At 48.2% G+C, this 14,603-nt stretch overlaps 1 protein-coding gene across 2 annotated transcripts in view; it reads right to left on the reverse strand.

Annotated features, from left to right (window-relative positions):
• The window catches only part of LOC122391099 (semaphorin-2A-like), a 77,210-nt gene extending 63,602 nt beyond the window's left edge, over nt 1–13,608 (reverse strand). The window contains exons 1-2 of one of the 2 annotated variants that reach the window (XM_043384741.1): nt 13,544–13,608; nt 9,380–9,845 (exon numbers count right to left, since the gene is read on the reverse strand). In XM_043384741.1, coding sequence (XP_043240676.1) covers nt 9,380–9,527 — 148 coding nt within the window. In that variant the 5' untranslated portion in view covers nt 9,528–9,845; nt 13,544–13,608. Of the gene's footprint in view, nt 1–9,379; nt 9,846–13,463 lie in introns of both variants that reach the window. The other variant, XM_043384742.1, reaches the window with a different exon arrangement.
• Between the last annotated feature and the right edge of the window lie 995 nt (nt 13,609–14,603).

Consider the following 14,603-nt stretch of genomic DNA (forward strand, 5'->3'; position numbering starts at 1 on the left):
GAGTAGGATGATGAAACGCGAGCACTGCTGCACTTCCGATTGCCTAAGACATCGCTCCAAGAGCTGTGTTCGTAATTCGGGAAGCGTTGAGAAGGGAGCAGAAATGTGATGTGCGATTTACTGCGCATGGTAGAAATGTGACATCAAAATAAGGGAAACAGGCGCATGGGCTAGTATACGAGTAGAACTCACGTCTTTTTGTAAAACTAAAGTAACTTCAAGGTCTCCAATAGTGAGGCAGTAGGTTACTTACTTACAGGTGTTTAAGTATTTGCAGTTCAACACGAAATCGTGGGGTCAAGTCAGTCCGGTGATCTCAATCTAGCCAATTATAAAATGGGTTAGTTGTGAAGGTGTTCATGTTGCACCGCAATCACATGAATCAATCTCAAGCATACGCATAAGCATAATATGTATAGTTCATATTGCAACCACACTACGGTGCTACGGTGTAACTGTTTACCATGTCTTGCAAATTTGACGTAGGCCGACCGACGTCTTGCATCAGATCACAGTCAATTGACATCCACGATTTTTTTTTAATGACGTTCAATCAAGAAAAATGCAGCCACTAGCCCTGAACTTAGTATTAAAGTAAGTATATATTTATTGATTGACATGGTGTAGGTTAATTTGCGATAAATGCAATAACGAAGACTAGTGCGCTAATTACGAGCGCTAGTTTCTTCTGTATCGTTATTACCTACTGCACAAGGGCGGCGCCACCGTGGGGGCAGTGGGGGCAGACTGCCCCCACTGGCAGGAGGCCGTGGGGGCAAGACTATGTTTTTGCCCCCACAAAATTTGGCTGATGTTGACAAGGGAACAGAAGACCGGTGCAACATTCATGATAGGCGGTTATAATAGTACGCCTGTTTTTGACGGTCCCCGTATCAAGTGCATCAGCAGAACGTTCGTTCTCGGACCGTCTGTCGCATGTCTCCTACTCCCACTCATTCTGCTACTCATTTTCATTCACCAGAAGGCTGCTCTCGCCCCTCGAGCTTGACCTCGAGGAGGTTGAGAGGCAGTTTGTCAAAAGTCGGCCAGAGAAGAGATCACCCTCTTTTTGGGAACTCTTAGACTGAGACTGAGCTCAGACAAAATGTGATAGGTATGTATGTTCGGGTTATCTGGAAATGTATGTGGGTCGCCCTAATGGAGCTTATTCTGGTACCTACACTGAGAAAAAAAAATTATTCCCCTGGAACACCTTTAAGGGTGTGTACCAAACTGCACCTCGCTGGGGTGTCAGACGGGTGTCACTTTTGACACCAATACAGGTGTCATTGGGAATGAAACACCGGGTGTCTGACACCCTTTTAGGTGTCTGATACCCTTTTGGGTGCACACCCAAAAGGGTGTCAGACACCCGGTGTTTGATTCCCAATGACACCTGTATTGGTGTCAAAAGTGACACCCGTCTGACACCCCAGCGAGGTGCAGTTTGGTACACACCCTTAAAGGTGTTACGAGAGTGTCCATTGGATGCCAAAAAAGGTGTCGACACATTCTTACATTTATTGGTTCAAACAGGCATATCGCATACAATGGCATTCCTATCTTGTATACAGCAACAAACTATAAAGTACAAAAAATATGGGCTCTATATTTACGGAGAAATCCAATGAAAACTCACCGAAACACATCGGGTCCATTCACAGTGAGAAGTTACTCGCATTTCAGCAATGATAATTAACCGTCGATTATCTCCAACCAGATGTTATTCCGCAGTTCACTTGCTTTCGTTTCCATGGTGCAATGCTGTGTTGTCATCCTCACTCCAGACTTCAAATTTCACCGAGTACCGCCCGCCTCGTCATTTGAATAAACACGGAGCAAGCTACAAATAAAAGCTAAACATTATCATGAACGCACAATCACTTGAAGAAGTACACTGCGAACAACGTTCGGCGCCACTATATCCACATAAATTCAAAAAAGCCCTGCCATCACTCACACCGCACACGCACCACGTGGCACGCCGCCGCCAACTGAAATCTAACGGCTTTCCTGCAAGGTGGCGCTTTTTGATCTTCGCATGGTTGACGCCGTGACTAGCACACAAATGACGTCACACAATGAAGCTTGCTGATTGGGTAATGATTCAAACCACTGGACCTGCTGTGGTTTCTAGCAGTGCTACGGAGTCAGAGTCGGAGTCTGATGGAGTTGGCAGTTCTGGCCGGAATAGGAGTCCATTTTGGAAGACAGAGCGGGAGTGCGAGTCACTGAAAATCCGTTAGACACCGCATCCCTGGTTCCTAACACAAGTGACGTCAGAACAATTTATGTGATGATTTAGGTTCGAATACACGACAGCTTTCAAACATCTCATGACTCATGCTGGAATGTTCCTCAACAAATGACAACACACGTGAAGGTATCACAAGGGTATCAGATCCCTTTTAAGGAACATTTTTGTTTACACCTTTTGAAGTGTTGATGGTTTAGGGTGTTTGACACCCGAATGGATGTTGGTGTAGGACACCCATTAATGTGTCTTTCTGAATCCCATTATGGTGTGTTTAAAAGCGCGTTGCACTTGAAGGTTGTCATCGTGGTGTTGTACACCTCCATGATTCCCAAAACAACATTTTTGACACCAATCTGGGCGTTATATATGACACTGCAATGATGTTCGACACCCGACACCCCATGGGAATATTTTTCCTCATTTTTTTTCACGCTGTTTTTGGTGTCAGATCCTTTTGCAAGTGTCAATGTGATACCTCTAGCAGTGTCGGACACTCTTAACATTCCGCTTCAATAAATGGCAACACCTGTGAAGGCATCATAAGGGTGTCAGATGCTTTTAAAAGAACATTTTTGACACCTTTTAGGGTGTTTGATACCTTAGAGTGTTTGATACCCGGATGGGTGTGGGTGTCGGACACCTATTAAGGTGTCATGCTGAATCCCATTAAGGTATATCTAAACGCTCGCATGCGAACGAACACTTGAAAGGGTGTCATCGTGGTGTTGTACACCTTAATGATTCCCTAAACAGCATTTTTCAACACCAATCTGGGTGTTCGATGACACCTCCAATGGTGTCTGACACCCGTAAAACACCCCTGGGGAATATTTTTTTTTTCTCAGTGTATAGGTATCAATCAATCGTGTGTGGGAGAATCGCACATATACGGGAAAGAGAGAACTAGGTACTGACTACGAGAAGATTCTAAAGCACCTAAACTTTCTTTTACCTCAGGTCAATTTTCAAGGTCAGAAGTCAAGGTCAAAGGCAAAAACCGGCACTTTTGTAGTGGTCTCAAAGTACGTGTTCCAGAGGACGGCATGGTGTATAAAACCGGCTAAAATGGATGGTAAACGAAAGAGAGTCTGGGGATTCGGATTCCGATGATGTGCATAACATTCAAATTCAAGGTCACGGTCATGCGCAAAACTGACCACAAACTTTGCATTTTTTTCTTATACCTTGTATACTAAATTCCGAAATGTTTTGAAATGTTTTGGAGCTTAGCGGACCCCTATTTGTGCTTAAGCTTACGATACCAGGCTGGTACAGAGCGGGTCAAAGTCACAAGAGTATCCTTGCTAGAAACTATTTCACTTATTCAACTCGGGCATAATAATTAAGACATGTTTTGCCATCTTGATGCTCTAAATGAATGCTTAGAGCAAAATGGATGCCAGAATCGTGACCAGTGGCTACGAAATCATCCCAAACAACCTTTCATGTGTAAAAGACAACCAAAGGTCATTCGAGGTCACATGAGGTCAACATAGAACTTGACCTTTTCCAAACAATTTACATGTATGTCATTCGACGCGTCTCGACAAGACCAATGCGAAAGTGCCACTGCCGTAGCTCTAGGACCATTTTTGCTGAAGTTATTTGCGAAAAACTAAAGTCCCAGCTCAGGGTCGTTGACCTGACTAAGTACTTTTTCTAGGTCAAATGCTACACAACCGTGCTCGTAATTTGTCTTTATCTCTAAAACTCTATTTTGGGCATCTGGTTGAAGTTCACGTCTGTGACGCCGAAGTTTGCCGTGCAGGAGTCTAGAAAAATCGGCCCTGAGACCGATGAGACGTTATCAAGGAGGCTAGGTCCAATTTTTTTTTTTTGCTTCAAAAGATGTCAAATTAATGGGGGATAAGATAAAGTACAGCAACTAGCAAGTTCCGTCTTTCTATCCCTAAAGGCCGCCGTCCACTGCGACGGAATTCCGTCCGGAGTCCGTCCGGAATGTCGCCGCACGCTGGCCGCATCCGGTCCGGATGCGGTCCGGATGCGGTCCGGATGCGGAGAGCTAATAAATGTTTCCTATCACTTATTACCGAATAAAATATTGCAAGTAACCAGCAGCGAATACTCTTGCCATTCTAAGGAAATAATTTTTACTTACTTCATGATGATCGAGTTCCAATTCTTCGTACAATTCACAATGTTTGCCTCCGATACGGCCCCAAACCACGTCTGTTCCGGACGTTCCGGATGCGTTTTCCGCAGAAAAGTTCAACGCGTCGGACATCACTCTTCCGTCTCCGTAGCAACCGCATCCGAAACGCATGCGGAGAGCTGACGGAAAATCAACAGCTGATTGCCGTTCGGATGCGGTCCGGACGGAGCGCACACGATTTCCGTACGGACCGGATGCGCCCATAGGGTTCTGTGTTAAAGGAAATAGTTCACTTTCACGAAATTATTTTTTTGCAATATATTTATGATTTTTTATGTTCAAAATGATCAGCAAAGAAAATAAAACCTATTTATAACATAAGATTATTTTCTATATTTTGATATAAGAAGAACTTTTCAGTTTCTGTAAGGCACAGGCGATCCAGTATGAAAAGAGCATGGGTTCCGAAAATTCTTCAGAAACTAGAGAAATTATCGCGGCCACCGGCATTTGGGCGATCTGCTGCTGCTGAATGTCCTTATTGATCAGTACGAGAATTTCTCTTGAGTTCTCGTAGATAATTTCACTAGTTTCTGAAGAATTTTCGGGACCCATGCTCTTTTCGTACTGGATGCGAATATATGCAAGGCACACATCCTCAACGCAATACACCTTTTTCGGGACGAGAAATAGAATATCTTTGCCTAGGGTGATCGTTGGGCTGTAAAAGCTCCTGATTTATGCTCGTCTCAGCCCAAGCTACGGAACTGCTATTCCAGTTCAAAACCCATGTTAAAAAGTGAACTATTTCCTTTAACCCGCGCGGGGCTGGGGTCTCCAGTAGAGATGCCACTTTTGAACCCGCGAACCCGCTTTCTGCGGGTTTTCAAAACCCGCAGGGTTTTTGGCGGGTTTGAGAAGCAAAACTTGTCGTGTGGCGGGTATTTGGCGGTCAGACTTAAGAACCTATATTTTTTTTTTTTTTAGATGCAAAACACAATGCCAAGTGCATTTGCTCAGGTTAGCAATACAATATTCATCAAAACAGCTTTTAAAACAGAACCAAATATAGAAATATATCAAGGAAGCACATTTCAAATGCAAAACTGAAAACAACCAGCAATAGCATCCACAGTCTAGCAATGACCAAACCAAGGTATAAGCAACAAACTACAAAGCATAAATAATTGCTGATGAAAGCATTCCATAAAACATAAAAGAACCTGAAAGCAAACTTATAGGAAGCTGAACTGAAGTCTATGTGCAGTGTGCACTAGATATACATTATGGAAGAACCCAGAATCAGAGCAAATGCCACATGCTACTTTATTTGCGTCTGGTCGGCATAAAAAAGAGCTATCAACTAAACAAAATTTGATGCAAATTCATTGATTACCTATCCTATGTTCTGTTCCACCCTATATTACGAAAATAACTCACCAATTACCCTTACAAAAAATCAAAATATTGACTGGGCGGTCCAAATATAACGCAATACAATACTGGCGCACTTCCGACATTCTGACAAGGATTGGCATTTGACTGCGTCAATTTTGGTCTCTGAGGCAAAGGAAAGCTGTCATTGATGACGCAATAATTTTACGATCAATTTTTCTGTCTTGGTTTTTGAATACCTCAAAATAGCAGTTATACATGTTACATACAAAACCACGTAGCTGGTCGCATTTATTTCTTTTGTCTTTTTACGTGCTTATCATTTGTATGACGAGAGAGCCGGAGAACATTACCAAGACCATGTATGAAATTATTACATTTAATTTAGTATTTACTGTCTCTTTATTTCTTAACCGGTTATTAACCTCCAAATGGTAAAACTTTAGCTGTTGTGTAAAATAACTTTATCAGAATGGCACATGAATATGCATTATACATCGGTGTTTTCGCAACAAGTTCGCACTAACTACGGCCGCAATAATTTAGTCGCTGTTACATTCTTTGCAATCAGCTGTTGGTGACGCTTCTGACGCATGTTTCCAGAAACGCGTGGTTCATTGGTGGTTAGTTGGTTTTTGCTGGGATTTTGCATGATTTGTTTTATGTGTAGATCGACTGGATACTTATTATTCACCGTGTCACTATTTATTTTTAACTGGAAATCGCATATCTTTTATATCAACATTCATTTTGATAACAATATCATTCCAGAAGCCTAACATTGAGAGGGAGCCAGAGTAAAATTTTGATCCTCAGCCAATGCTGAAGGGTAAGGTGAGAGAAAGATTTTACTGAACTCTTTTCAGAAAGGAATTTCAAATGTATTGATGCATTATTCGTTTTCCACTATCCAGTGTGCACTTCCTGAGGACTTAGCATAGCAATTTCAAGTCCTTACTATTTGTTTGGCTGTCTTTTTCTGCACAGCAATGAAGCAAGTAAGGTTTATATAGCTCTAGCATTGACACAGCTGTATTTTTTTCTTGCAAAAGCAGGTTTTCAAAATTGCGGGTTTTTTGCGGGTTCGGCTCAGCCAAAATCAGCTTGCGGGTAGTTGTGGTTGGGCAAGGGGTAGCTGCGGGGCGGGGCGGGTAATGAAATTGCAAATTTGTGGCATCTCTCCAGCCGAACGCGCGGGGCTGGGGGGGGTAAATTTTACCCCCCCTGTTATCTCCCGAACTAATGGTCCGATTTGGAAAATTCAAACGCCAATCGAAAGCTCTCATCACGAACTACTAAAAACATGTACTTAATTTAAAGTTTGAGGTCAAGGTCAAGGTCAGGTCAAGGGTACAAATTGCAAGTTTCTACAGTATCGGCCTTGCACCGTCGTTGCCGAAGAATGGAGTCATGGACTGAGACTGATCGCCCAAAACGTGTTCTTAGGCTACCAACACAATATTTGTTGCATACAATATCATTCAGAGGTCAAGGTCAAGGTCAGGTCAGGTCAGGTCAGGTCACCAAAAAACAAAATATAGAAAAGGGCATGTGCGACACATGTTTTATGGGTCATTTTACTCATAGAATTCAATAGGCACACTCAATAAGTGATATGGACCACCTCTGGATGAATTTCAGGTCGAGGTCAGGTCAAGGTCAGGTCAAGTGAGGTCAAATTTTGAAGTTGGTTGTTAAGGCCTAAAAAGGTGTCTATCTGATGCAGTTTTTCACGGCGAATCGAATGGTGCTATTTTTGTTTCCGTACGAGGTCTAGAACTTCCAAAAAAAAAGTCATTTTTCAAAAAATGTGTGTGTCGTGACGTCATAAAATTTTGAATAACTCCCACATTTTTGAACCGATTCTTCTAAAATTTGGTATGTAGGTGCACATAGACCACTTCTCTGACATATATTCCGGTTTTTTCGATAGACTCAAAATTTTGGATTTTATAATAATTTTCCCAAAAAAGTCAGTTTTTTGAAAAAATTTAGGCCAAAATCCAAAATTTTCAAAAAACCGAGATAGCCATTTGATAGACAAAGTAAAATTACGTATAACCTTTTTTGTTACGTCTTGATTCCTTTAAAAATGAAGATGTTAGCGGCGTTTGAACTTTTGCCGTTTTTGAGGCGAAAATGGCGAACATGACGTCACTAAAACGTCAATTTCTCAAAAAATTTCCGACGGATTTCGCTCAAATTTTCAGGGAACGTGTCAAATTGATGTAAGAAAAAGTACTGAAAGTTTGGCGGCGCTGCGCGCCGCCGTTTTTGAGATATCGCAAAAATTCGCGAGGGGGGGTAAAATTTACCCCCCCCCCAGCCCCGCGCGGGTTAAATTCCGTACGGACCGCACGCGTTCCGCACAGTGGACGGCGGCCTTAAGCGTTCGTAAGGTATCGGAAATATTCGCCAGGGGGAGGCGAAAACGCCCCCCCCCCCCTTCCAGGCCCGCGATGCTCATGGATTTTGCAGATCGGCGTATCAGAGAACAGTCGGGTCACCTCAATCTTGCCCCCACTGACGAAAATTCGTGGCGCCGCCACTGAACAATGCATGTAAAATGTGTTTCTATTTTTTCCCCAAAACCACTAGGCATTCGGGGGCTATCGCAACTATTCGTCCGAGGTGTGTATGTGGGGGGGGGGGGACGAAAAACACCCTCCCTGGGTCCGCGTGGGTTAACGCATCTGACGAGTATTACGGCTGACAGAATATGTCCGTACAAGTTGGGGACCCGTGGCGACGCCCCTGCTTATGCCATATGGCGTCAGTGGCGTATGACTTGGTATTACGTACGTACCAGCTTTTCTCGACGATGGCTAATCTCGCGCTTTCCGCAACACGCGTTTAACGAATATGATGAATTTGGAGGGTTCAATATTGTCAAGCAGGCATGCAACGACGATCTCAACAATAGAAGAAGTTCCGGGTTGATCTAGGAATGTCAGCTAATGCTTAAAATTACCTAAGACTTATCAAGTGAATCAAATTGGGTAGTTGCATGATATGGTTAAAACGACACAAAACAGGTTTTGAGGGAACCTGTTTGCATTTTGTTGATATTCCAGCGGGGCAATAATGCAATGGTCATGTTTCTGGTAAACTGAAAATAAGCCTATAAATCACCGAGAGCGTCATCATGCCTAGCGGAAAACACAACGTTTGAGGTCTGAGTCCGGTTGTTTTGTTGGGTTTCGGGGAACTGTCGACCGCAGAGTTGAACAGCCTCTCAAATATATGTGGTTTTAATTCCTGGTCGCAGCTCGCTCGGACGCTAAGGCCAGTGATTAAAATGAAGGGAATGTCTTCACAATCTCGGAACAGACATGAAAGCACTTCACAGCAAGTTTCAAACGTGGAGACCAGCACAAAGACGCTCCGACAGCCTCTCAAGTGGGCTAGGGGGGACCGAGGGCACTGATGGAGCTGTTGGAACTAGGAGAACTGAGGGGGATGCGCTGCGGAGTTGAGAGAGCTGATGAGGTTGAGGGAGCTGAGGGTGCTGATGGAGCTGAGGGACTTGATGGAACTGAGGCAGCTGATAGGGCTGAGGGTACTGATGTGACTAGGGCATTGAGGACACTGTAAGATGACGGCCCCGGACTCACCTCTGTGATGCCGCAGTCGATGGCTGTAGTGGCCGTACTGGAGCCGCTCCTCCGGCTGGAACGCCCTCACCGGCGCCAGCAGCACCGATACCAGCACCAGCACCGCAGCAGTCCTGACCAGCACCAGCGCCGGCCGGGCCCGCGCCATGGCGGCCAGCGCGGCTGCCCCTTTCACAGCCGCCTTCGCTGGGCGGGCGCGGGCGTGGGCGCGACCGCCTCTGTTCAGAACTCCTTCAGTCTTCCGAGAGGCACTTCACCGCCGACTCTCAGCTCCACTGACACGGCAGATTGGCGCCGGAACCCGTCAACAGGCCGCCGGGGAACAGTGAATCACTTCACAGATTAACTCTGACCGCCGCCCGTCCTGAATGCGTCTTAGTCTGAGGTTAGCACTTCCAGAGATCACGCGCAGCTTTCGAGCACATCTGACCACTCAGCTGGACGCGAGCAGCTCTTGATCACTCTCCTGTCGGATGTCAGAGGTCGGAGGTCAGGGCACGGAGAGGAAGAGTCTGGCACCGACCTCACACTCTGACTCGCGGCATCTGCAGATGGCAATGATTCCGGGCCTCCCTCCCCCTGATCCCTGGGGACTTCTGACGGCCCAGCTCCACCCCAGTTCCCCGTAGATATATATCAGCCCACCCCAGGTCCATCCTACCGCCACGGGAGCCATTCTATAGTGAGTTACTCTGTCCGATACAGCTAACTATCATCCCCCACCACGCCGCTCGCACCTCTCCGTTGTCGCTGAATTTCCACTGCAACAACCGCCACCACCACCACCGCCGTCGCCGTCATTCGTCGCCGGCTTCACGCCGAGGGATGAAAACAACAATGCGGAAGTGGCCGTTCACGGCCGCGTCCTGCCGCCTCGGGGGCCGCCTCATCACGGTCCAATCAGTCGATCAGCATGGGGTGGAACGTGTCTATTGAGTGGCCACCTGGCGCGACGCCGCCGGCCGCGCTGCAGCCCTGTTCACACCTCCCGCGGGTGGTAAAACGCCTCAATTGACGCCCCACCCATCCCGGCAGTAAGACGTCTCAGTTGAAGCTCGTTCACACCCGGTGGTGTGATGGTTGAATTGACAGTCCCTCTCAGCGGACAGAAGGGCGTCCCATTTGTCGGGTACTCCACCCAGACTGTCTGTCAACTGTCTGCGGGACATGTCAGCACACTTCCACCGCTGCCGGCCGATATCGGTCGTTTGTAATTCTGCACCGTGGTACCGACACTGGAGTACCGACGGGGCGTGCAGAGCTGGGCCCAACACCTCTCAGCTCCGCCCCTCCGTCCCTCGCGACAGCCGCTGATGGGCCATTTCACGGCTGAAGCGACTTAGAAGACCGTGAGGAAAGATGGGCGCACATGCGTGCGTAGAGAGGCACACCCATAGTGGCGTGACGTCCTGTAAACTGCAGCAGTGGACTGGAATGGTGCGGCGGACGAGAGTGACGAGCGCGTCATCGGACGCAGAAAGGAGGGCGGACGTGACACCGGATGGGGGCGGGACAGGCGCCACGAGCTGACGGCTCTATCTGCTGCGGCCTCGGGCAAAAAGCCCGGCTGGCGGTCCGCTCAAACGACTAATGGCCGCGGCGCACTGAAGGTCGCGGTCCAATGGCGCCGTAAATGAGAGGCAGCGAGGGGAGCCGACGCGCCCGCGGTCCGTTGTTGTGGCGGGCGGACGGCAGGAAATAGAGAGATGCTAACTGCGGCCAGACACGGGACGGGCGGTTCCAGGCAGGCCGGGTTTCTCCTCTTCTGGACCGAACTGCGGCAAAGAACGACTCATACCGACCTCCCACTTTTGAGGCAGCCACAGACGGCTACATCAGCTCAGAAACGGCAGCAGCAACTACACAGCTCACACCCCAGCTCTCCGTCACCATGAGCTTCCATACCCGCGGGACGAGCCCGGGTATCACAATAGCGCAGATTTGACGGCCCTAACACGGCGTGCTCCGACAAAGGACCTTTCAGAGGCGGCGTCGGTGTACGGTGGGCGCGAGAGAGCCAGGTGGAGCCCGGGCGAACCCTCAATACATTATTAATGTGAGTACATAATGTGACAAAAGACGATTATGAGCTCTTTGTGTTCAAAGCCCGTTCACTTGCAGTCCTGTCAGCTAGTAAATTATCGCTCAATAGCATTTTCAAGCCTTCGTCGTCTTTTTAGCCTTCGTCGTTTTTTACGGTCATTGATTTAAAATAAGTAATAAAATCGCCTATTCCTTCAACACAATAAACATTAGAGGACCCGAATAACTATGTCTGGCTGCTTTGACACGGAACTGCTATTAAAAATGCACCTGATGGATGATACTAAAGGAAAAATAGTATTTTAAAATAAAATGAAATATCATCTACCTGTTTGGAAAAAGTTGGTCGTGAGCGTGAGGCGAAGGTTAGATAAATGCACACCAACTGCGTCAAAATAACAAACAAATTATAAAAATTTCCCACAAATCAAATTATCTGAATTTGTGGTCTACCCGAGACGGATCTTGTTTGCGGCTTATGATGGGCGTGGGACAGAATAGATCATGTGTGTGGCGTCCGGTGGCATATTGCCGACAACGGCCGATGATCGATGGATAATCCAAACAGAAGTCGACCTAACTACAGCGGGCCGGGAAACGCCCGCCGGAGGCCGGCACCCGCATCAATTCCCACACTGCCGCGCGACGGTTATGGGAAAAATATTAAACGAACCAGGATAAAAGTTTGAAGTTGATGCGGCATTGCGAACAGTCAAATATATAATTGACAAATATCAAGTGATGTCTTCAAGACCTTTTCAGATACATCTGGATTTTTATCGCTTTTTTTGCGCCCAGATCGGAAGTTTGTGACGGTCTGTGGCCAGTTTCCGTCATTAGTTCCAGAGCTGCAGCCGGCGGTGAGCGGCGCGGCGGCGCCATTGATCTGGATCAGGTGGTTGGGTCGCCGGCGCACATTCCACGACCCCAGACCGTGGGACGGCGCCCCTGACGACCGACCAGGTGCGGTCGGCGGCCGGAAGTGCGGCCGAACCGGGGACGGCGCAGACGAAATGGGGACAGCTGGGACTGCTTCGATTAGCTGACGGCTTCGGTGGTCAGATGAGTGATCAAAAAGACTGAAAGGAAATCTGAGAACGGAGCCCAGAAGAGGACACATGCCTTTCACACTATGTAATAAGTAAATGGTCATAGACCAACAAGCCGGCCCAACGATATGAGATGGCCTGCCGACTAATCTACCGCGTGTCAACTGTGACAGACGGTCCCCGTACAGGACCTCAGCGGTCCGTGTGGCCACGTCAGACCGGCTGACGTGCTGGCCGCGTAGCATCACAATCACGTCATATCTAGGCCAGTTTCTGATGCCAGAGCTGGGTAGAACGGACGGCGGTGACGGCAGCAGTGAATGAAGTGAACGGGTGGTGACAGGGGTCAAACTGTGGGCGGAATATTCGTAGCTGGAAGGGTGAGGTGCTGAAACGGCCCTTTCATGAAACGTCCAAGAACGGCGGAAAGGCTGATTACATATCCAGAGGATGCGGAAATGGCACCGGATGGCCCCGTGCCCACAAAGAATACGCATTATTACATAAAGTGACCCGATGCGCTTCTCTGTGAATTGCGTAGGTATAGGTACACTTGCACAGTTCTTCGCTTTCCCTGCCGGAACCCAACCCTGTCAGCAGACAGTGGCTTACGAGTGATTGACATCAATCCTGAACTGAATCAGCGTGCATTGTAAGTGATCTCATTCGCTGAACCCGTGAACGCTGCAACAAACCCCTCCCTATAAAATTGAATGCCCTCGTAAACCATAAGAATCCATTTACCTATCAACCACAAGGCCCATAAATGACTACAGCAAGTAACAATAGCTCTTCGGTTAATTACGAAATATGCCCTCATTTTGGCACTTGACATTTACGAGGCACTCAATCGACCACTCAGCTGTGGCAGTTCCGTCCCGCTGTCCCGCACAGGGGGCCATTTCTGCCTCCCCTACTCCGTCCGGGTCATTACCACCCCTTCCGGTCGATCTGCCAGGGGCGCCCCAGGGATCTGTGACCGGCCTCAGCACCTTCCAACCACTGCACCGCCAGGCACCACTCGAGCACCAGCCGCCGCGCGCGGAGCTCCGCGCGGCACCACCCCACTCACCCGGCGTCAGCGACCGACTGGCTCCGCCGGCTCGCCGGCTGCCGTGCGCCAGCCGTCCGCCGCCAGCGGTACCGGACCGTCCGCCGCGCGGCCGGGCGGCTGGACGGTCGGCGTCGATCGCGAGGGGACCATCGTCCTGCCAGACCATCGTAATCCGGCCAGACCATCGTGGTCTCTGGTCTGGTATCCGGCTGTAAAGAGCAAGGAGCGTGATCATAGAATGGCACTGTGTGTTTCGCTGACTATTTTGAAATAGGCATGTGGCTTTGTATAAACTATTGCGCTCAACTGCCACAGACTATGGTAAAGTAGGTACAAATTACAAAATATTGCTTTTTTTCTTACATACTGACGATTCAAGCCATTACGCAAGCTATGAGACGGAGCGGGCACAGATATGGCAGCGGTACAACGGCTGCCATACGAAGGGAGCTTCCCCTATAACACCGATCATGAACATAGGTGCTGAATGGTCGCTTGATGAAGTGAGTTCGACTATTTCACCGGCCCTGACATCTCAATTACCGGGTATGTATCGGGTATCCCCATCCCCACCCACCATAACACCTGCCCTGGAAAACAGGACCTATCACGGGTCCGACTCCGACGGGAGCCGACCCCGGCTCTGTCTGTGCGTGTGCGTGCGCGTATCCCCCAGGTGTGTCCCCTCCCTGTGACCGTGGTCTGTATGAGCGAGAGGGGAGGGGCCGGGGAGGGGAGGGCGGTGGCTCCCCGGGATGCCTTTGTATACCACCTCCGATCGGCGCAGGTGTGAGTACGGTCAATTACGGGGGAAAGAGACAAACAGGGGACCGGTGGGTGAGGGGCAGAGAGGGGAAAAGTAGAGGAGAGAGGTAGTGAGAGGGAGAGACAGGGGGTAGAGAAGCGGAGATGGTATATTGCTAAGACTGAAGACCGAGACTGAATCAAATGGAACCTATGTATGCTGAAGTGGCAAGGACAGGTGGAGCATGAGGAGAATAACTTCGAAACCTCGTAGTCTATACAGATGAGCTTATCAGCACGGTGACTAGCATTACTTGCCTACATATACTCACTA

The sequence above is a fragment of the Amphibalanus amphitrite genome, unplaced genomic scaffold, assembly GCF_019059575.1.
Source record: "Amphibalanus amphitrite isolate SeventyFive unplaced genomic scaffold, NRLGWU_Aamphi_draft 000421F_arrow, whole genome shotgun sequence".
Classification (NCBI taxonomy): domain Eukaryota; kingdom Metazoa; phylum Arthropoda; class Thecostraca; order Balanomorpha; family Balanidae; genus Amphibalanus; species Amphibalanus amphitrite.